The sequence below is a fragment of the Hemiscyllium ocellatum genome, chromosome 30 (assembly GCF_020745735.1).
Source record: "Hemiscyllium ocellatum isolate sHemOce1 chromosome 30, sHemOce1.pat.X.cur, whole genome shotgun sequence".
NCBI classification, from domain to species: Eukaryota; Metazoa; Chordata; class Chondrichthyes; order Orectolobiformes; family Hemiscylliidae; genus Hemiscyllium; species Hemiscyllium ocellatum.
Window position 1 is genome coordinate 39,454,797 of NC_083430.1, and position 24,565 is coordinate 39,479,361.

At 41.5% G+C, this 24,565-nt stretch overlaps 2 protein-coding genes across 2 annotated transcripts; both read right to left on the bottom strand.

The window, feature by feature from the left end:
* Window positions 1–1,405: 1,405 nt before the first annotated feature.
* On the bottom strand, window positions 1,406–7,057 carry gpn2 (GPN-loop GTPase 2). Its single transcript, XM_060847293.1, has 6 exons — window positions 6,919–7,057; window positions 3,911–4,364; window positions 3,276–3,432; window positions 2,732–2,892; window positions 2,149–2,279; window positions 1,406–1,806 (listed from the first exon to the last, which is right to left on the bottom strand). Exons 1-6 carry the CDS (start codon window positions 7,041–7,043, stop codon window positions 1,704–1,706), a joined length of 1,131 nt encoding a protein of 376 aa, XP_060703276.1. The 5' UTR covers window positions 7,044–7,057; the 3' UTR covers window positions 1,406–1,703.
* A 1,706-nt stretch (window positions 7,058–8,763) lies between these two features.
* Window positions 8,764–20,664, bottom strand: gpatch3 (G patch domain containing 3). Its single transcript, XM_060847422.1, has 7 exons — window positions 20,322–20,664; window positions 18,496–18,938; window positions 18,039–18,213; window positions 17,874–17,933; window positions 17,552–17,673; window positions 15,947–16,074; window positions 8,764–15,311 (listed from the first exon to the last, which is right to left on the bottom strand). Exons 1-7 carry the CDS (start codon window positions 20,659–20,661, stop codon window positions 15,098–15,100), a joined length of 1,482 nt encoding a protein of 493 aa, XP_060703405.1. The 5' UTR covers window positions 20,662–20,664; the 3' UTR covers window positions 8,764–15,097.
* Window positions 20,665–24,565: the final 3,901 nt, after the last annotated feature.

A 24,565-nucleotide genomic window follows, 5' to 3' on the forward strand; every position in this document is an offset into this window, starting at 1 on the left:
TCTATCCTGATGTAAGAGGATAGGAATTAATTATGCTGCTGGGATTACTGAAAAGGATAAAAGTTCATCTTCTAAAAATCTGCCTTCTCTCACCTAGATTTCTATTGTCAATGTAGATTCTTTGCTCCTCATTGTATCTGAATGCTGCCTGTTACTGTATATGCTCACCATTGACTTGATGACAGAGCCAATTACTATGTCTGTGTGGGGGAGGGGACTGCACTGATTAGAGTATAGGGTGAGGAGTGAGAGGAAGTTGATCACAAAATGTATATGTTTGTGCATCAGGGGAAAGAGGAGTTGAACAGAGTTGGTGGGGAATGAAAGATTGTTACAGTATGTACGAGGGTGAAACGATGCTGATTACTATGTGTCAGTTAGGTGGGGAAGAAGATGGACCAATCACTAGACGTGAGATGAAATAGGGCTGATTGGCGTATGGTTATGGTCAGCTTCATCAAGCCATCTGTCATCAGGGATTGTTGAATCCATGACATAATTTCAATTTTTAAAATTAACCTATTTTTCTAATCAACCTGTTCAGAGATGTTCTTACACACTTCTGAAGCACATGGGACTTGAACCTGAGCCTCAGTCCAGGGATAGGGACACTACCACTGCTCCATGAGTAACTGCATTTTTATAAAGCACTTTGAAACAGTTTTTCATTTAATTTGATCCATTCAGTACACTATCACCTATAATACCCAAACTTTAATACTTATACACCGAATGTTACTATACTGGTTATTGCCATTTGTATCCACTGACACCTAGGAGTCACATTAATTCTTAAGCATTAAAATGATGTCAGGTTGAAAATTAGTTTCAGAAGTTTAAAACCTTCATCTTTGATAAATCTTTGGACATTTGACCTCACATCATGTGTACCTCAGTATCATACCTTATTTAATATTGCTCCTGTGAAGTTGTTTGGGATGTTTCATTGTGTTAAAGATGCTATAGATAGATAGTACTCTGCTGAGGTTTGTGAACATTCTGGAAGAAGCTGTAACAAGATCTCCTATTAAGTGCAGCAGCTGGTCAACGAAACACAGATAAAAACAGGTAAAGTGTCTCACACCTGCACACACACACCAAGATAAAAAAAAATGAGTGGCAAGGGCACTGCTTGTCACTGGACCACTCGGGTGTTTGCCTATCTTGAGAAAAAGAGAGGAAAAACAGGTAAAAAGGGCATATATAGGAATGCAGCATATGAACGTGGTGATGGAATGTCTGCTGTACAGGATGAGCTAAGGTGGAGTAAATGATTTTCCTTTGGGCTTCTCAGGACTAGTGCTGCAGAACAAGGCTCTGAACAGTGGATGATTAAAAAAGGTAAGCCTGATGTGTTTGATTCCATAGTTTTGAGTTGTCCAACCAGACTGTTTGAAGGAGAAAATAGCAAAGTAAAACATCTTTATTGGGTACCTATTTATATAAAAAAAAAATTCAACATACTGGAGACAACTCATTTTTCAAAAATTTCCACTCCAAGCACTACAAGGAGTCAATTAGCTGCTGACTTCCTTCAGTCCATCTTGCTATCAGTGGGTGAATCCATGGCTGAACTGTTACAAGTGTGGAAATGTCCTGTATATACATCCACACAGGAAACCAGCAAGCATTTGGAGAGATGTTAACTCCATTAGAGTCTATATCAAGTGAAGCCAATCACCACAGGCACCGAATTGAAGAATTCACGTAGTGTTGAAGTCTGTGTGCGCATGGGAGAGCTGCATCAGCTCCTCCTCCACATTCTCCTCAGTTGATTTCACATATTTCTCCTGAGCATCCATGGACCTGCTCATCGCTAAGGAAATATACAGGATAATAATAATAATAATGCAAATTGGGTAACAAAATGCAAAAAAGGACTGCAGAGAGAGGATGTGTGCAAAGCAAAGCAAGTGCAAGCAAATAATGGGGTAGGGAAGATAGAAGATGGAGAGACACAGACTGGAGACGGTATGAAAGGGAGAGAGGCAGAGTATGGAGGAGGAGGAGAGAAGTGAAAATGTGGGTGGTGGTGATGGGGGAAAAGAAAAGAGATAGAGTTAATGAACAGCAGCTTGTCACAGTTTGTAGTACATTAAGCCAGTAATTATAGATCCAATGTGCTAATAAGAACACATAAAAGGATACATGGTGAACTGGAAATCTGCTCCCACAGCTGCAGACATCATGGCTTCCAAAGTTCTCTGCTCTGAGTCCCCAAAGCAGTATCCGTTGGCCTTATCGACAGCCCTCATCACATGCTTCATGGTCTCTTTATCCTGTACAAAAAGATCATTTTCATCTTTCAAAGTGAATTAAACATCTTCAGCGCGAACTGGCATAATCTACGGAAAATCTAAACTCCAGTCCTCAAATTCACAGCGAGATATGCCCTAAACTGATATAAACTTTGCATGGATCTGAAAACACATTCACCCCCAACACTCCAATATCCTCTTACTATCTCCAAATCAATATTTCTCAAACTTGAATAACCCTTACACTATGTTTATTAAGAGTGTTCATACATCCATACAATCAAAGCACTAACCCCAATCTTCGTGCATCCCAACACACATTTCACAATATTGTTACACCGTAAATCCAACGATCAAGCTGCACCCTATAGTTTCACTGCTGTAATACTGTGTCCTGACAGGTTTGTAATATTCTGAAACACCTATAAGTTTATTGATATTATTAGAAAGCCAGTTACTAAGAAGCAATGCACCTGCACATTAAGTGGTATAAAGGAAACCAGACCGTAATCTTCAATCACTTCCACCAGCTTCTTATTTAAACGTCGAAAGCTTTTGAAGAAAGGGTCTTTGGCTAAATGATCCAACAGGTAAGACAGATCCAACACCTCAGTATAATAATCTAGATTGAATGCTGAAAAAGAGAGAAAATAGACCTTAGTCTAAGCAAATGCTCACACTTGCTGATAGCCCAGAGCTCATGTGATATCATCCTCTCCATACAAGGCAACAGCTGTATTTTCAATATCACATGAATATGAAGTGAATTAACAGGAAGCAAAGTATTTTCAGCTGTAAATGATCAATATTAGAAATTAGAATGAACTTTAGCAAATCCAGTTTAGGGTTTACCCCTCCTTATAGCACCAGAGCTCCCAGCTCTTCCAGATAGGGCATATATTCGGTCATAGGCTTAGGACCCCCCAAGTCCTTCATTGATCTTGGTGTTTAGGAATCACCCAGCTTCCCTCCAAACAGTTCAATGAATCCTTCCACTTTATTACAAATATCCCTTACCTAATTTTCCAAACTGTTCAATGAGATCCATTTTGGAGAGGATGTTGACATGAGGTAACTCCACTTGCAGCATGGTGGACAGGGATGTGCATAGGATGGAAATAAACTTTGCAGGATCAGTGCAGTAGTGAGAATCTACCAGATGGACAGCTGTTAGCTGCACAAAGACACACAAACAGATTAACATAGTGTGAGAGCTTACTCTATTACTTCAGTACATTCCCTATTGTCTCTTTTCCCTTTCTGTTGCGATAGATGTCCCTGCTTTCTTCACTTGAGCAACTACCCATAGTGTGGGTGTACCCAATGAGCGACAATGGATTCAGTTTCAGAGTTGGGCCCTGCCCTCAGCAACCCTCACCATATTTCTCCTTCTCAAACCAAAATCCCAGGAGACTGACTGTAACATCTCTATCATAAACCTGACAGAATCACTAACTGAGTACAGATGAGAAGTCAAAACCTCTGATCTATATGACTCAGTGCCATACCAAACAGCTTCTTTGACCAGGAAAGAAGGGCAATCCTCAAGTAAAACTTTCAGAATCACACCTGAAACACTGGGTATTCTCACTATCAATACTGACTGACTTGCTGCATGTTTCCAAAATTTTAGCCCTCGAGTATGAATTTACCCTGAAATTCCACTTGGTTAACTGTGCAAGGATGTTCCTCACAGAGCAGTTGTGTGTGTACAGCTCCACCTGACCAGGACAGTCAAAAAGGAAATAACAGTCCTTGAATTGTTCCAGCTTGTCCAGTAGCCAATCCAGATTTTCCTCTAAGTATTCCATGCAGTAAATGAGTCCTCCATTAGGGCCAAGTCCAAGGCCATCCATAACATCATCAAGTTTCACCAGCTCACCAATGTCCACACAACACTGGTATGGAATGAGGTCATTAGCAGGGTCAAGGTTCACTACTGCCACCTTACGACCTAGCTTGGAGAGAAACTCTTGCATCCCCAAGCAGTAGGTAGTCTTCCCTGAGCCAGGTGGCCCAATAACTATCTGGCCAAAAATTACAGTGCGAGGCCTGGACTCTTCCGACATCTTAACTGGATCCCTGGGGTTCGTCATTGACACAGGCCTGTAAGACAGAGTCATAGAGTCATGGAGATGTACAGCACGGAAACAGACCCTTTGGTCCAACTCATTCATGTTGACCAGATATCCCAACCCAATCTATTCCCACCTGCCAGCACCCAGCCCATATCCCTCCACAAATCCTTCCTATTCATATACCCATCCAGATGCCTTTTAAATGTTGCAATTGTATGAGCTTCTACCACTTCCTCTGGCAGCTCATTCCATACACATACCACCCTCTGCGTGAAAAAGTTGCCCTTTAGGTCTCTTTTTATATCTTTCCCCTCTCACCCTAAACCTATGCCCTTTTGTTCTGGACTACTCCATCTCAGGGAAAAGACTTTGTATTTACCCTATCCATGCCCCTCATGATTTTATAAACCTCTATAAAGGTCACCCCTCAGCCTCAAACACTCCAAGAAAAACAGCCCCAGCCTATTCAACCTCTCCCTATAGCTCAAATCCTCCAACCCTGGCAACATTCTTGTAAATCTTTTCTGAACTCTTCAAGTTTCACAACATCCTTCTGATAGGAAGGCGACCAGAATTGCACACAATATTCCAAAAGTAGCCAAACCACTGTCCCCGTACAGCCACAACATTCACTCCCAACTCCTGTACTCAATACTCTGCCAAAAAGGAAAGCATACCAAATGTCTTCTTCATTATCCTATCTACCTGCGACTCCACTTTCAAGGAGCTGTGAACCTGCACTCCATTTTGTTCAGTAACACTCCCTAGGACCTTACCATTAAGTGCATAAGTCCTGCTAAGGTTTGTTTTCCCAAAATGCAGCACCTCACTTTTATCTGAAATAAACTTCATCTGCCACTTCTCAACCCACTGGCCCAGCTGATCAAGATCCCATTGTAATCCGAGGTAACCCTCTTCCCTGTCCACTACACCTCCAATTTTGGTGTCATCTGCAAACTTACTAACTATATCTCTTACGCTCACATCCAAATCATTTATATAAATGTCAAAACGTAGTGGACCCAGCACTGATCTTTGTGGCACTCCAATTGTCACAGGCCTCCAGTCTGAAAAGCAACCCTACACCACCTCCCTGTCTTCTACCTTTGAGCCAGTCCTGTATCCAAATGGCTAATTCTCCCTGTATTCCGTGAGATCTAACCTCGCTAACCAGTCTCCAATGGGGAACCTTGTCGAACACCTTACTGAAGCACATATTGATCACATCTACTGCTCTGCTCTCATCAATCCTCTTTGTTACTTTTTCAAAAAAACTCAAGCAAGTTTGTGAGACATGATTTCCCATGCACAAAGCCATGTTGACTATCCCTAATCAGTCCTTGCCTTTCCAAATACATGTACATCTTGTCCCTCAGGATTCCATCCAATAACTTGCCCATCACTGACATCAGGGTCACCGGTCTATACTTCCCTGGCTTGTCCTGATCACCTTTCTTAAACAATGGCACCATATTAGCCAACCTCCAGTCTTCCGGCACCTCACCTGTGACTATCGATGATACAAATATCTAAGTAAGGGGGCTAGCAATCACTTCCCTAGCTTCCCATACAGTTCTAGGGTACACCTGATCAGGTCCTGGGGCTTTTTCCACTTTTCAATGAAAAACATCTGAAAACATTCTGCCAAAGTTGTATTGTACATTGATTATGTCACTAGACAATGAACACACAGAACACAAACTTGTGCCTTGACAATCTGAGAATTTGAATGGAGTGGCTTTGGAAAGAAGCTAGATAACTGTCATGAAACAAAATAAGGGATGCTTCAAACTTAACACTAGAAGGATAGAAGTACAGGTGCCCAGAGGAAAAGCATGGAGTACAGCACATGCTGGAAAAGAAAGCAAGCCTTGAAGAAGTCATTTACTCAAAATATTAATCCCGTTTCTCTCTCTCTACAGACACTGCCAGATCTAAGTTTCTCCAGCATTTTCTTCTTTTAATTCCAAATTTACAGCACCCGCAGTATTTTGATTTTATAGACCTGCAGGCTGTTCTGGAAATAGCGTACAATCAGAATAATAGTTAACCTCTTCAGTTACCGGACAGTTGACCATCTCAAACAGGGTATGCACAGCCTGAGAGAGGGTTGGAGACAGGTTCAATGGTGACTTTAAAAATGGACTTGGACAGACATTTGGGGCTGTATGAAGAGAGAGCAAGGACTCGACAGGATAGCACTCTAAACCAGAACTCCCCAATTTGGGCAGCAATTGCTCCGAGGAGCTCTATGATCACTTCCCCCACTCTCAAATCCCTGCCTACTCCCCACTCTCAGGAGCTCGCTGAGGAATCACAACAATTATAGAGCCTCAAAATGGGCTCAGAGCGCGGGTTAAAAAGTTCTGAAAACATTGCGTTAAATTCCCGTGAGGCCGCTTTCCACGACAAGACTGAAAGGATTTGCACAAGGCGCGGGGTGGGGGTACGGCACCAGGCCTGGGAGGCCCAGCCTCCTCTACCTGAGGGAGGCCCAGGAAGGGAGGAGGGCTCTCTCACACCGAAGCCCAGCCCTGTCAGCGCTCTATCGCGGCCCGCCGTTCCCAGGGAAGCTCTCCTACCGCAGTAAGGCTGAAGAATGCCCGCTACATGGTGAGGTGGTGGAGGAGAGTCGACCCTCCCCTCCCTCCTTACAGTCAGGGTCGGTAGGCCCGAGCTCACAGACTGCAGCGCTACTCCGGAGCATGCGCTGTGCAAGGCCATGCCCTTCCAGTCTACAGAGACAGGACCTCAGTTCAATGTCTTATGGTGGGAGAGAAAAACATGGCACCATGCTCCTCAAAGCTTTGCAGCTCTTGAGATTTTAATGTCTTCCATTACTTGGTAATCTGCTGTGGGAATCAGGAGCTTTCATTGCCCATCAGTAATTGCAGAGAAGGTGATGGTGAGCCACCTTCCTGCTCTGCTGTTAGGAAATGAATTCCAGGATTTTGACCTAACAAGAGGGGTGAAGGTGTTTTTAAAATAAGGTTGGTGGGGCATATGTAAGTAATAATGAATCTATGCACTTGCTGTCCTTGACCTAGGCAAAGTTAAAAATCACACAATATCAGGTTACAGTCCAACAGGTTTAATTGGAAGCACTAGCTTTTGGAGCGATGCTCCTTCATCAGGTGGTTGTGATGAAGGAGCAGTGCTCGAAAAGCGAGTGCTTCCAATTAAACCTGTTGGACTATAACCTGGAGTTGTGTGATTTTTAACTTTGTACACCCCAGTCCAACACCGGCATCTCCAAACCTTGTCCTTGGCAGTGAGGGATGTGGAACAGGAAGGTAACTGAACAACAAGATGCACTCCAATAGTCAGATTGCACTGTTGTTGGATGGGATTCTTTGTTCTTGATGGTATCAAGCTTCAGATGTCATTGGAGCTGCACTAATCCAGCCATGAGTGTAGTATTTCTGCACATTCCTGTCTTGAGTTTTGCAAATGGAACATCTTTGGGTAGTTCGGAGACTTACACATTAAAGAATCGAAGGACCTTCCCTACTTTGTAAGTTAATTGAGAGATTGATTGCTATTTTAGGCAACAACTTCCTTATCATATTTGGATCATCTCTATTTAGGTTTTTATGATGACTCCACTATTACAATCAACTAGCACTAACCACATTCAGAAATACTGGCAATGTACAGATGTTACTCTGATGCTAACACAGCAAAATCAGAAGAGCGTTAGAACATCAATTATATGAACCATTGTCTTTTATTGTCTAGCAAATCACATATTCTGTTCTGTCCTTTCTGTGATTCAGGTGAACCGCAATGGAGTAGAATTACATTTCCCCCATATTTGAATGAATGTTCAACATGGGCCTTGGAAATACCTTATTAACTAAAGAGGAAGTTACATATTTGTTTTTTCCCAGGTTACCACTGCTTACTCAGCTACTCAAAACTGATTCTATCAACAGATCATCCCAACAACTCGAGACCCCAACATGAGCAGAACATTCAACTTCATGATTTCATTTGTAATGATTAGTCTATGTCAAATAATATCAAATTATCAAAATATAATTTCCTTCACATCACAAAATAGAATTGGAGGTTGATTAGCTTTACTTCTATTGAAAAATATTTAGTATTTTCCAAGAATTCTATTGGTCTGTATATTGCACAAGAGTGAATGCAGTTTTCAGTTAATTTGTGTTTTAGGTTCATTGTGCAGTGACTGGGGATTACACCTATGTCATATTTTCATGTTGAATTGAGAGAAGTGACATTAATCAGTAGAGTAATAGAGTTTGCAACAATTCACCAAGTTACAAATTGGAATGAATACACAACACTTGACAGGAGTGGCAGAATACATTTATTTAAAAAATATTATAAGAATATTTTATTCGACATACTTTTCCTGAAATTGAATGATCAAAATTTTCATTTGTAACAGAAAACAGTATAAACACTCAGCATGTGAGGTAGCATTGTAAGAAAAACAGTTGATGATGACTCGTCATCAGAATGGTTTGCTGAGCATTTCCAGCATGTGTTTCTATTTCAGATTTCCAGAATCTGTAATGTTTTAATGTCGAGTACATACGAACTTTTGTATAAAATTCCTAACTACAATATTTTTCATGACATGGGGTTCTAAAGTTTCTTCTGCTGGGATATTTCCTGATCTACCACCTTAATTACATACTCAAAAATTCAACTATGTTAATTATGCATGACATACCCACCTGAGAGAACAGCATAGGTTTGTGATTAGTTTGTTTCTTCATTTGTTCGGTCACTTTCTAAAGATTTTAGTAACTTGCTCATGACAGATAGTAGGCTAAAAATAGTAATAACTTCTTAGTTTATTTGTATTATTTCTTATTCATTTCCAGAATAGCCTGAATCATGTTAGCTTTGAGACAAACATATTCTATGTTTGGAATACTATTCCTCAGCAACCCAACATGACCACATGATGCTAGGTCACAATTTTTCACTTTTTAAATGAAGATGAAAATTTAGAGAAAGCTGCAAATTTTAAGTTTGAGGATAATACCAATTTAGGTGACAATAAATAGGGAATATTGCAAAGGAACATCAAAATTCATCTGTCCTATTAATGTAGGAAGCATGAAATCACTTGCTTTGAACCTAGGAGCGAGGAAAGAAAGATTAGATTTTTTTAAAAAATGACAAGAAGCTAGGAACTAAATGAATAGAGAGATTAAGGGTTCCATGTACCAAAATCACCAAATATACAGTGACTGTGCACAAATGCAGAAACATTCAGAAATTCAGTACAAAGTGGTTAGATTTGTCTTTGTTAAATTTCAAACTGGGGAGTGATAAATCGGTAGATGCAACTCAAATTACAGGATGGTTAATTGCAATACTTAATTGGGCGGAACGATGAGGAAACGTTTTTAATCAGCAAGCTGTGATGTGAAATTTAGTGCTTGAAAGTGAGGTGGAACGGATTAATTAGTAACTTTCAAAAGTGAATTGGTAAAATACTTGAAGGGGAAAAAGAAAGGGGATTGGGGGAAAGCAATACCAAATTGCTGGCACATACTTCATAGCTCAAGTGGTCATCTTCTGTGATGTGTCATTCAATGATTGTAGAGAATTGGAACTTAATGCAGGCAAACATGACAAAATGCAGATTTAGGAAGGAAACAAAAGTCATACAGCATCCATGAATGTTGATACATCAGCTCAGAATAAAGCAGAATAGCTTTGTGAAGTCAACATGTCAAACTAGAGCAGAGTAACAATAAACAATGTCTGTGGAACGTTGAACTACCCAGGACTCTGGATAGATGTTCTCCTGCTACTGAGTACAGATGTGTTTGTAAAGACATAAGACATTTTGGACACCATGTTGGGAAGGCTGAACTTCAGTGTCATAGTGTATTATGAGGAACAACTGGTGAGACTTGGGCTAATCAATCAGTCTGGAAATGGGACTTGTGCAGGGTGATTACGTACATGTGCATAGGTTGTTAAAAGCATTGAAAATGTGAACCTAAAATATTTTCAGTATGGAAATTGGATGGTGGTACAGGTTCAGATGTCAGAAAATTCTTCTCCTTCAGCTAAAGAATGTTAGCCACTTGGAATCAATCCAGATAGACATATGGAGGCAAAACTCCAGAAACATTGGGAACTTTAGGATAAATTTAGATGAGCTGAAAGTCTTGTCCCATCCATAACTATCTTCTGACCCACAGATGCAGTGGAAAACATGTAGAAAGCAGACTTTATTCTGAATAGAATAAGGGAATGGAGTTTATGTCCTTGTCCCTGACACCTGGATGCAGTCAGAGAGGTCCCGAGGTCTCCAGGATACAGCAGAGCCTGTCGGGATACGCGAGTATACGGTTTCAATTTCTTTCAGTTCTGATTTTTCTTCAGTTCCTGGACATAGACGTCCCGAGGTCATAGATTTGGTCGGTTGCTTTACTCGAAACACTATTCGGGAAGTGTCTTCCACCATTCTCCTCCTCTAACCAAAAAAAAAGCTCTGTGCGTCGGTTGGTAAGGTGACAAATGTTTTCTTTTGTGTTTCAATTTTTTTTTCCAGCAGTCTGTTTGGGACTTTAGAATAGCAGGAATGGAGGTGAGGGCAGTTGAATGTTCCTCCTGCAGGATCACCTCTGGTGTCTCTACTGACTTCATTTGTGGCAAGCGCACCCAACCCCAGCTCCTTGAGAACCATGTTAGGGAACTGGAGCTGGAGCTGGATGAACTTCGGATCATTCAGGAGGTGAAGGGAGTTATAGTTAGGTAGTTACTCCACAGCCACATGAAGAAGGTAGATGGGTTACCCTCAGGGGTAAGAAGGGAACCAGCAGGCAGTGCAGGGATCTCCTGTGGTGGTTCCCCTCAACAACAAGTATACCGTTTTGGATACTGTGGAGGGTTACAATTTACTAGGGGTAAGCAACGGAGCACAGATTTTTGGTGCAGAGTCTGTCTCTTGCTCAGAGGGGAAGGGGGAAGAGGAGCAGAGCTTTAGTCATTGGGAACTGCATAGTTAGGAGGACAGATAGGTGGTTTTGTGGGAATGAGAGAGATTCATGATTGGTGTGTTACCTCCCAGGTGCCAGGGTTCGTGATGACTCTGATCATGTTTTCGGAATCCTTGAGGGGGAGGGGGAGCAGCCCCAAGTTGTGGTCCACATAGACACCAATGACATAGGGAGGAAGAAGGTGGGGATCTAAGGCAGAAATTCAGGGAGCTAGGGTGGAAGCTTAGAGCCAGAACAAATAGAGTTGTTATCTCTGATTTGTTGCCCGTGCTATATGCTAGTGAAGGAACAGGGAGAGAGCAGAGTTGAACACATGGCTGGTACAGGAGGGTGGGTTTTGGATTCTTAGATAATTGGAGCTGTTTTTGGGGAAGGTGAAACTTCTACAAACAGGATGGTCTTCACCTGAACCAGAGGGGTACCAATATCGGGGCTTTGCTAATGCTCTTCGCGGTGGGGGGGGGGGGTTTAAACTAATGCAGCAGGGGAATGGGAACCTGAAATGTTATTCCAGTGTACAGGAGATTGAGGGTAGAGAGGTCAGGGAGAGTTTTACAAGGTTCCGAGAAGACACCAACAATCAGGATGTTGGTTTGAAATGTGTGTACTTCAATGCCAGCAGCATCTGGAATAAGGTGGGTGAACTTGCAGCAGGGGCTGGTACCTGGGATGTTGATGTTGTGGCCACTTTGGAGATATGGCTCGAGAAGGGACAGGAATGGTTGTTGTAGATTCCGGGATTTAAATGTTTCAGCAAGAACACAGAAGATGGTAAAAGAGGAGGGGGTGTGGCTTGCTAATCAGCAGCTGAGATAATGTTTGAGGACTCATCCACTGAGGTAGTTTGGGCAGAGAGTAGAAACAGGAAAGGAGAGGTCACTCTTAGAAATTTTCTATAGGCCTCCAAATTATTCCAGGGATGTAGAGGAAAGGATAGCAAAGATGATTCTCGAAAGGAGTGAGAGGAACAGGGTAGTTGTTATGGGGGATTTAATTTCCCCAGTATTGACAGGGAACATTATAGTTCAAATAGTGTAGATAGGTGAGATTTTGTTCAACATGTGCAGGAGTTTTCTGACACAGTATGTAGACAGACCAACATGGGGTGAGACCATATTGGATTTACTACTGGTGAATGATCCCAGCCAGGTGTTAGATTTGAAGGTATATACTGCAGGGAAAGAGGTATAACGAGGCGGGGGTGGGGGGAGGTGTTACACTCAGGCAAAATTTAGAATGCATAGGATGGGGAAGGAAACAGCAAGGGATGGACACTCTTGAAACGTGGAGCTTATTCACGGAACAGCTACTACAGGTCCTTGATAACTATATACATATCAGGCAGGGAGGTAGTTATCAAGAGAGAGAGCCATGGTTTACTAAAGAAGTTGAAGCTGTTGTCAAGGGGAAGAGGAAGGCTTATGAGAAGATGAGGCGTGAAAGGTCAGTTAGAGGGCTTGAGAGTTATAAGTTAGCCAGAAAATATCTAAAGATAGGGCTAAGGAGAGCCAGGAGGAAACATGAGAAGTTGTTGGCAGATAGGATCAAAGAAAACCTTCAGGCTTCTATAGGTATATCAGGAATAAAAGAATGACTAGGGCCAATCAAAGATAGTAGTGGAAAGTTGTGTGTAGACTCTGAGGACATAGGGGAAGCGCTTAATGAATACTTTTTGTCAGTATTCACATTGGAAAAGGGCAATGTTAGTGACAATACAGAGATACAGGTGACAAGGTTAGATGGGGTTGAGGTTGGCAAAGAGGAGGTTTTTGCAATTTTGGAAAATCTGAAAATAGATGAGACCCCAGGACCAGATGGGTTTTATCCTTTTTTACTCTGGGAAGCCAGGGAGCAGATTGCAGAGCCTGTGGCTTTGATCTTTATGTCATCATCACCAACAGGAGTAGTGCCAGAAGACTGAAGGATAACATGTTCCTTTGTTTAAGAAGGGGAGTCGGGCCAACCCTGGTAATTATAGGCCAGTGAGCCTTACCTCAGTTGTGGGTAAGGTGTTGGAAAAGGTTATAAGAGATAGGATTTATAATCATCTGAAAAGGAATAATTTAATTAGGGATAGTCAACACAATTTTGTGAAGGGTAGGTCATGCCTCACTAACTTTATTGAGTTCTATGAGAAGGTGACAAAACAGGTGGATGAAGGTTGATGTGGTGTATATGGACTTCAGTAAAGGCATTTGATAAGGTTCCACATGGTAGGCTATTGTATAAAATAAGTCTTGGGATTGAAGGTGATTTAGCAGTTTGGATCAGAAATTGGCTAGCTGAAAGAAGACAGGGTGATGGTTGATGGGAAATGTTCATCCTGGAGCTCAGTTATCAGCGATGTGCTGCAAGGATCTGTTTTGGGGCCATTGCTGTTTGTCATTTTTATATATGATCTGGAGGTAAGCGTAGAAGGATGGGTTAGTAAATTTGCAGTTGACACTAAGGCAGGCAGAGTTGTGGATAGTGCGGAAGGATGTTGTGGGTTACAGAGGGACATAGATAAGATGCAGAACTGGGTTAAGAAGTGACAAGTGGAGTTTAATGCGGAAAAGTGTGAGGTAGTTCACTTCAAAAGAAGTAACAGGTATGCAAAGTACTGGGCTAATGGTAAAATTCTTGGCAGTGAAGATGAACAGAGAGACCTTGGTGTCCAGGTGCATAAATCCCTGAAAGTTGCCACTCAGGTCGATAGGGTCGTTAAAAAGGCATAGGGGGTGTTGGTGTTTATTGGTAGGGGTATTGAGTTTCGGAGCCACAAAGTCATACTTCAGTTCTACAAGGCACCTGGGGTATTGCGTGCAGTTCTGGTCACCACATTATAGGAAAGATGTGGAAGCTTTGGAAAGGGTTCAGAGGAGATTTACTAGGATGTTGCCTGGTACAGAAGGAAGGTCTTAAGGGGAAAGGCTGAGGGAACGGAGGCTGTTTTTGTTGGGGACAAGGTGGTCAAGGAGTGACTTAATCAAGACGTATAAGATAATCAGAGAGTTAGATAGACTGGACAGCGAGAGCTTTTTTCCTCGGATGGTGAAGGCTAACATGAGGGGACATAGATTTAGGACATAGAGGTAATTTCTTTATTCAGAGAGTGGTAGGAGCATGGAACGGCCTGCCTGCAACAGTAGTAGACTAGCCGACATTAAGGACATTTAAATGGGCATTGGACATATGTATGGATAATAATGGAACAGTGTAGTTAGATTGGCATCAGATTAATTTCGCAGGTCAGCACAACATCAAGGGCCAAATGGCCTGTACTGCACTGTAACTTTCTATGTTCTATGATACCTGTGAATTATAATTTTCAACCTTCTGTTCAAATCTCGTCATGCCTTCCATCGTAGCCTTTTGTGCATCTCCTCTCCAAGCTTTTCAGCTTGCCCAAGTGCTCCTTTAACATGAAGACAATAATTTTCTGATAATGATTCTGGGAAGCATGGTTGAGATATCTTTCCACTAGAGCAAAGGCATATAAATACCAAGAGTTGTTACTGTTCTTCCACTGATCATTTTGCTAGAACTTCATCCAGTCCCTCAGTTGCTTAGAGATCATGTTTACTGTATGATTGTTCCAGGTTGTATGCTGATGTGTGGTCAATGTTAGATGGGGTTGGGGAACCTGGACCATGGTTTGCACCTGTGAATATTACACCTTGTTGCATTGTCAGTGCCAAGGCACAGAGGTATCAAGACTAACACTGTATTTCACAGAAGTACCAGACTCCACTAAGAATATACCAACAACAGGAGAATGTTATTATTGGCGTAAAAGAGTGTAGGTGCTTAGCTCTGACCCTTTGACAAACTGCACATCCATTCTGTACTTCATGCTGATCACCGGCTGTCTACGGAGCAGAGTGTCACCCTGGTCTATTTCCTCAGGCTGGTCGTACACAGTTGAAATCAAGTGCTTGGTTTGTTGACGTGCTTTGCGTGCTGGTTGGTAGTTCTGGATTCTTTCTCCGTGATATCTGCAGAGTGTCACATATTAACAAAACAATGTCAGCAAGGATAATTCAAGTAAGTCACAACCAACTTGAAGCTCTTCTCGTCCAATTGATGGTAGTAGGATTCAGATTTATGCAACATCTAGACAATAAACCAAAACTCTGTCATGACATATTAGTATCAGTTTGGCTCAAGAGGTGGCCTCGGAAGCAGAAGGATGTGATTTTTAAGTCTTACCCAGAGAATTGAACACAAAATGCAGTTTCACGTAGTAGCATGATATAAATGCACATCATTTACTTCAGTGACCTCCTGATGACCCCAATCCCCCCACCAACACACACAAAATGTGGTATTTGACACTATTAGGAACATGAGTTCCAAAGTATAGACTTGTGAACTAGAAAATACTTTTTCATCACAGTTCTCCAATTTGACTGCAGTTTCAGGAATACACAGTTCCCAGTTTTAACATTCCATGCAGAATCATTGAAAAATTCTCAGTACAAAGCTCTCAATAATTCAACACAACTTTTCTTGTAAACAGAGCATCATGAGCAACAGCCTGTTACCAGTTGAGACTTCTGTGTAGTAAAGACATTTACATGTGGAAGACTCTTTATAACGCAGTCACTAAGGAGCCATTTGTGTCACTTACCCAAATCCTCGTTTACACTTGGGGTTCTGACCATCATTGTCCAGAGCATCAGCCAGACCAGAATTACTGGAACCAAGACCTTGCCCATCTCTCCACCCCTGCTTTTCCATCACCTTCCTGCCAATTCCCTGGGTAAGAATCAGAAAATGCAGTAATCAACATTAGAATGGCACCACGGTCAGCATAGACATGGTGAAATGTTCCTGTGCTATACTGTTCTATGTTCTGTTATCCAAAAAGAAACTGTCTGAACAGTGAGCAATAGCTCATCAGACCAAGTTACAATATTCCATTCCCAATGCAGCACAAGAAACAATTCTAACTACATGCCTGTGAAGACTTACTGATCTGCAAAATTAACTAATGCTGTGACATTGACCCTAACCACATTTCATTGCAACCTTAATTCACAAAGTTAAAAAACAAATCACACAACAGGTTATAGTCCAATAGGTTTATTTGAAAGTACAAGCTTTTGGAGCGCGGCTCCTTCATCAGGTAACTGGTGGAGCAGAATTTATGGTAAAAGATCAAAGTGTCATCGAACTGATGCAATGTATTGAACAAACGGAGACTGATGTTAAGTCTTTAATAAATTAGAATGGGGATGCAGGTTTTGATTCACTAATTTGTACTTCTGGGAATTACATATTAATTCTGGCAATTACATATTGGACGTGGTGCTGTGTGATTTCTACCTTTATCCTCTCAGTCTAACAACGGCACCCCCATGTCATTAATCACAAAGATCTTGTTTAGCAGCTCAAGGCAATGATGTATAAACTTCAGTATATGAGAGGGAAACCCATTATTGAGTCAAAAGCACCACAGAATTATTGGAGGTACATTGTTGGAGGTATTGTCAATAAAGTATCTCGATGTTTGTTCAGGGGACACAAAATCTTAGGTAATTTTTCCACAGAGAATCTCGGAGTTATCGGTGTCGTAGCCAACATTTTTCTTTCAACCAATGTCAATACAACATGCAAAATGGGAAAATGGGCTGATCATTTAATTTGCCGCCATGGACCATATGTGCAATTGGCTTGGTTACTACAAAAGTAGTTCATTTGTTGAGAGAATTAAAAGATTGGAGGAGCTAAATAGTTCACTCCTATTTCTAGGAGGCACTGTGGCTAATCCCATAGATGCAAAAGTATGTTATAAATGCAAATGTTTCCTGTATAATTGCAGTAGCAATGACACAGAGTAAATCGCTGCATAACAAAGAAAAAAATGCCGAAAATACTCAGTTGGTCTGACAGCATCTGTGGGGAGAGAAACAGAGTTAACACCCAAGAACAGGACCCTTCCATCAGAACAATTCTGAAATGCTTTTATTTCAGATTTCAGGCATCAAAAGCATTTCTCTTTTGTGCAAGTCTACACAGTTTGTCAACTGTGTAAACAGTTCAACTTTGAAATACGTACAACAATAGTTGCTTATTCTCCGATTCACATAATGGGCGGTAGGGACTAGATTATTATTTAAGTTTGCTGGAAGGCTCTGAATGAAGCTGACTGTTTAAACACAAATTGATGGTTCTGCTAAATGTATTGTTATAAACTATTTGGAGGGAAAGCTAAACAAGGAAACACGCTCACCTTAGTATATCGTTCAAAACCTCCAATACGTGGGGACTGCACCGAGACAATCTCCACACCCTCTCTTTGCCGTTGTTCTAGCCTCATCTGCACATAATCCTGTGAATCTTTATCTCCGCCACCTGTTCAAAATTTGAGAAGTAACTTTTTTCCATTCTCTGCATTATAGCAACAGTCATTAGACAGGTAAAACCAGTAACTTGCATTCATGATGGTCTACCATAATACTTCACCATTTTGTTGCATTTGAAAAGGATTATAAGAATCAAATTCCAAAGGCACATCATCAAAATTCATAAAGAACCCATTCATCCAAACTGACCTTTATCATAGTAGACACTCATATCGACGTCCCAGTCATCTGCAGTCTCCTCGTCAAAATCTGAAAGAAAGCAGCAAAAATAAACCACTGACACCTGCACATCAACTAGTGGATCAACCATTCCGTGTCTATTCCAACCCTAAAAGTCCTCACATTACAACCTACCTCCTTTCTCCTCCTGCCAATATTGAGCATCAGTGTAAAACACCAGTCCCGACCCTCCCTTCTCCCACTTGAGTTCAATCTCTTCCTCATAGAGTCGTTCCTTCATCCTCTCCTGAGTCGTAACATCCTCGTAGAGTGCTTCGTGTCTTTCCCATTCCTCGCATGTATCATTGTCCTGAGAAAAACACAAAGCTCAGTGACCAGCCACAAATACTACTTGCATTTATACAATTCACTACGCAAAACTGTTCAGAGAGCACAAACTAAGAACCAGCGCCTGGAGCTATCCTTGACTACCCATTCATCCTAATTCAGGCTCAAGTTCCAATCCTTGGAGCACCCAGCTTACCATGATGCCTAAAGAGGACAAGAGTGGTGATGGGGCTACCTCAAATATCCATGTCTATCCATGACCTTTCTTCACACCAAAGCAAAGCACCAAGAAAACGTTACTTACTTCATCAGAATGAGACTCCTCTGCCTCCTCCTCATCTCCTGTCTGGAAAGACTTCCTGTGTCCAGTTCCGTGTTGCTTCTTTCCTGTTTGCTGCACAGGAGCACAGACATCTCTCTGTAGGTTTTCTCCTGCAGCTGTACATATTGCCTCCATACACTTGAAGGAAGCAGAGTCCTGGTACTTAAAAGGAACATTACCATAACGCCTTTTTGAGGTGGTCTTGGGAAATTTCAGATCAAGCTTGGTGATAATGCGGGGTGGCAAACGGCATGCTTGGATCAATTCTAGGAAAACTCTCAGTGGCGTTCCCACATTCCCATTGGGCATCAGCGTTGGGGGGTTTAACTCTGGCAATCTGGACAAGTCCTCAGGTGTGAAAGTCTCACTTAGAGCTCTTCGATTCCGAAGTTCCTTTCTGGTTTTGTATGAGAAGAGGTGAGAATCTGTTGAAGATAAGCAGTAATGAACGTAGGCCTCTTCCCATACAGAACAGCAAAGCCCAAATATTTGTACATACTAAAATCCCCAGAGACATGGTCTAGGTGGGATACTCTTTGGAGGGTGGGTGCAGCCATGATGGGCTGAATGGCCTTTAGCTGCACTATAGGGAATCTATGATTCTACAAAACTGCCAAATGCCACTGTAATACATTTAGACAGGTGCTGCTTCAAACCTACAAAGTGTTTTTCAGACTCATGATACTTTATAGTAGCAGTGATCTGTTCATCTAGGCAGGTCTGGAGGTTTAAAGTTTAGCCATCCAAGCTAACTTGTGATGAATAGTTTATTTTAAATAGCAAAGCATCCCATGGCATTTCAGGAAAGTTATCCAGTTTTGGAACAGTAGTGGGGAAACTGTTGGAAAAATGCCATATTCTGAAATTTTACAGAATGAATCTCTGCTTGGAGAGGCATGAATCAAGCAAAGATGGGCAGCTAGGCTTTGTTAGAGGGAGAGCATGTTGAACAAGTTTCCTTTTTTTTAATGGAGGTGACTACATATGTAGATGAGGGTAGTGAGCTATGTTGTCTGCGTGGATTTTAGTCAGGCTTTTGACAAGATTTCTCATGGCAACTAGCAAAGCAGTCTGTGGTATAAAGGGAAAATTGAAAATTGGATTCAAAACAGGCTTAACAGCAGAAAGCTGTTTGCAGAATACATAAATGATGTGGACATGAATATAGGAAGTATGATCAGCAAGTTAACAAATAACACAAAAACTGATGGTGAGACAAATAGTGAGGTTGAAAGCCTTAGAGTAAAGGACAATATAGACAAGCTGGGCAGGTGGGCTGAACAACAGCAAATGGAATTTAATTCAGCAAATTGAGAGAAGCTACATTTTGGGAGGGCTAGACCTGCTGAGTTTCTCCAGCATTCTGTGTCTGTTTCAGATTACTAGCATCCACTGTATTTTGGTTTTTATAGAGTCATAGAAACGTACAGTACTGAAACAGATCTTTCGGTCCAACATCTCGGTGCCGACCAGATATCCCAACCCAATCTAGTCCCACCTGCCAGCACCCGGCCCATATTCCTCCAAACCATTTGCCATCAGTTAGACAACAAAAGAGCATATGCTGTTAGTAATGTACAGTTTTAAGACAAAAGCAACAGGAAATTTAAAGGGACTTTGAGGAATTCACTTGCCAGAAAGGGTCGCAGGAATACTTATGACATTTAAGAAGTATTTAGGTGACCAACGCGGACACGACGGGCCCAAGAACCTTTTTTTCCGTACTATAAAATCTCTATTACCTTACTTTCCCCCTCCCTCCTCTACCACTCATCCCCTTCCCCATTTCCCCCCCCCCCAACCCTCACCTGCAATCTCCGCCGGTCGGACAATACGGATGAAGCAGCGGCTCTGCAGACTGTCTCCGGCCCTATCCAGCCATTGACAGCCGTCGTACATCAGCTGAAAGCTGGAGGCTCGATCAGCTGGCAGCCGAACCACACAGCAGCAGGTCGGGCTGCGGCCTAGCTCCGGTTCCCTGGCTACAGTCGAGGACGGCAACCTCTTCCTTTCGGGCCGGTGCCGGTAATGAAAACAGCTGAAGCCACCACTCTCAGTGAACTGTGAGAACTGATGGCGGAGATCAGCAGAGCGAAGACGGCGCGGAATATTCCCGACAACCGCATAAACATCATCCTGGGCCGCCATCTTTCAGACTGGCGGCGGGGGGGGGGGGTTGCGCCTGCGCATTGGCCATCTAGACCGATACAGGCGATGCATGGTGCCCTCTTTGTTCAGGTATCATTACACTGTATGGATGATGGCCACCTTGGACTTCTGCGTCGGTCCATAGGCATTTTTGTTAAGGTACTGCAGTGGTTTGATATTGCTTTCTGCAAACGGTTGACCAGGACTTTTTGCTGTGCTGTCTGCCTTTGGATTGTTTATAGAGGACTTTGATACTCAACTTGTTTGGCCACAATATACTAACTTTGGTCATCAAGTCCTGGAATGGTACATGAACCCAGAGTTTTTGGCTCTCAGACAAGATATTTAATCAAGGCCCTGGTTGCCTACACAGATCAATATTAAAAGTCCCATGTGACACTTAAAAAAGAGAAGCGGAATTATCCCTAGTGGCCTGAACCAATATTTATCCCTCAGATTACGTCACTGAAACATAAGTTTTATTTCTTTTCCGCAGATGCTGCCTAAGTATTTGGTTTTAGTTTTCCAGCATCCAAAGTATCTTGCTTGTGTTCTTAAAGTTGCCATGTCTCCTTCCTTAACTGTTATTAGTGACCTCACTGAGCAGTAATTCAGCTTCAAAGATCTAATTTCATCATGAAGACTGGAGGAGTAGATATTGATGACCAAGATTTTATATGGAGCTGCTGGGTGTGCTCTGGAGGCATGTTAGGAGAAAGGAGTAATACAAAACAGGGAAAGAAAGTCAACGAGTCCTCAGAATGGAAGTCCAGAGTCACTAATAAAATGAATGATTGAACTTTAAGGCTTGTTTGGAGCAATAATTCAAGGTGGTACTGGGGAGGTATAAGTACTGCATTAAATTTATAGTTCAACTAGTTAAACTTCATAATATAACTACAGATAATAATTGAACAATATTTTTAATTTTGAAACTTAATTAATCACATTAGCAGAAGGTTTTAATTTATGAAACTTCCAAATCAGGAGAGTTTGTTTAGAAAACAGCAGGTTTTTAGAACTGAGAAAGTTTAAGTTCTCAGATTTGAGAGAAGTTCATGTCACCAGCAATGTTCCATCTAAGCTGCACAATTGCATAGCTGCTCTGAGAATCTATGCATGCCAATTAGCAGGCCAACACATTTACTTCCAGTTTATCAGCTGTTTCTGTGCAAGGAGTTTGGAACTCCAACCAGCAGTTAGATAAGTTAGAGGAAATGTAGATCAACAGGCTTGGTGAAGATTAATCAAATTTTATTCACAATCCTTGCAATCCTGACTATAAGCAGTCAGTTAAGTAAAACCCTGAAGAGTTGAGCTGAGTCTGTATTTTTCTGGTATTGAATCTCTTTAATAGATAGTGTTGAGAAATTGGTTCAAACTTTGTTCTGCTGTATGTTTTAGATCTTGATGCTATTATAATCCCCTTAGGAGAGTATTTTGATTCTCAAGCCCCACCACTACAGGGGTCACCACAAAAGTTAATGGTTTCATCAAAGTACACAAAGTCCCCAGTTTACTATCCGATGGAATTGGTTTAACAAAAAGCACTGACTAGGCTTCCATACTTACCAAGAACTCTGAATATTCCAAGTAGTAAGTTCTAGCCACAGATAAGTAAAACAATACACTACCAACATAAAACTCAACTAGCTGAAACTCTAACCCCTTTTAATCTCCAACGCGCACAGACAGACACAGACAATTAGGAAAAACATATGTATTATGGAAAGAAAATGGGGCTAATACAGTGCAATAGCACAAGTCCATAAAGCTTGATCAGCTGTTCCTTTTGCTTCCCAAGATTTTCTGTTTTTTGATTTCGCCCTTCTCCAGCTTATTTCACTTCTTCACAGAAGTCACAGGGTAGTTGCTACATTAATTACCAAGTCTCTTGGTCACTGGTCAAAGACAACAGCTTACATCAACTGGTGGGAGAAAAAAAAATGTATTTCTTCAAACTTCAGGTACTTTTACTGTGGAGAAATAGAGACACAGCAGTCCAGAGGCTTCTCCCACACTGTAATCTTCTGTCACTGTATCACAGTCAGAGGGTTGTCACCAGACCAATAACATTTGACTTCAAAAACAGTCACATTTGTACAGACCATCAGCTACCTGTTACCAGCTGAATCACTCTCTGCACACACATACCACAATAATGTGACCACTTATCTCATCTCCTCTAAATAGTGTCAAAATAGCAAAATAATAGTGTCAACACAACTCACAATAAGTTCCAGCAATTTGTTTTCAAACGTGCAACAATTCCTTCCTGAGCGCTTGATTTGAAAAATAGTAATTTTCCAGAAAATAAAAAGATGTAGTCTTTACATACTTCCATCCTTATAAAACATGAAACACTATTTCAAAACTGCACTTCATCACAAGAAATATGGAACACAAAGAAAGATGAGACTTACATCCAATCATCCTTCTTTCCTCCCTTATTGAACCTAAGATAATCTTTCAGCATTTCTTAAATCTATAACTTATTCCATCATTTTACTCAGAACAATGCATCTGTGATCACAGTACTCTTCCCAACAATGAGAATAATCTTTACATTAAATAGTTGAAAAAACAGACTTAAATTTGCATTTGGATGTTAACATTTTCAATGAATGCCAAATGATTATCATTGGTATTTTCATAGATTCATAGAGATGTACAACACAGAAACAGACCCATCGGTGCAACCCGTCCATGCCAACCAGATATCCTAAATTAATCCAGTCCCATTTGCACTTGCCCATATCCCTCAAAACCCTTCTTATTCATATACCCATCCAGATGCATTTTAAATATTGTAACTGTACCAGCCTCCATTAATCCCTTTGGCTGCTCATTAACACACTCACCACCCTTTCTGTGAAAACATCGCCCCTTTGGTCCTTTTTAAATCTTTCCCCCATCACCCTAACCCTATGCTGTCTAGTTGTAGACTCCCCCAGGAAAAAAAGATCTTATATATTTACACTATCCATGCCCCTCATAACTGAGGCCCATGCAGGTACCCATGGTCACCCTACTGACCTGAAAAAAAGTAAAAGAAGTTAAAGGAAAAGCTTTTCAAAGTGAGGATAAGCTCAGCCAGGCAGAGGAGAGTGATAGTGGAATGGGACAGTTCAAGCCTTTTTTTACAGGAAGAAGCGAGGAGCCCTGAGATGATTCTGATGGGAGATGGACGTGTAAAGATTTGCACACCCATGACGAAGTTGAAGTGACTGGAACTGGCAAACTGGAAATTCTAAAGCATCATAAAAATTGCAAAAGTAAGTGGGAAGAGACTAGACAAAGGAGAAGGAATTGAGTTGAGGTAGGAAAAGATGAGTTCTGTGGGGAAGAAGCAGGCAGAAACAATGGGTCTCACTGAATGCCCTGTTTACAGATTTTGGGAAAGAGGTAGAAGCAGGCTGTGCAGGTTTAGGGTTAAATGAGTTTGACAACAATGGTGGGGAGGTCAGGGTGGGAAGATCACCAGGTGAAATGAGATTAGTGGCTGTTGTGGACATAATGGCCTGGTGAGAAATGTGGGATCAGCCGTGATTCTATTGAATGGTATAGCTGGCTTGAGGGACCAAACAGCCTACTCCAGTTCATATGTCTTCTGGTCTTATGGTCATTTCCTGTTTTTATTTCAAGATTTCCAGTAACAGCAGTATTTTGCTTTAATATTGCTGAATAGCCTATTCCAGTTCCTATGCATCCAATCCACACATAGATGGATTTATTTCCAAAACGGTCGGACATTTACCAGTTTGGCCCCAGATAGTACAGGATGGAAATCAATTAGCAATGGCTGCCACTGACAAACTTAATTAAATGTCTATTTTTAAACCTGAGGATTTCTTTCAATTAGAAACCAGAACCACAGTAAAAGTGCCTCTGATAAAATGTCCAG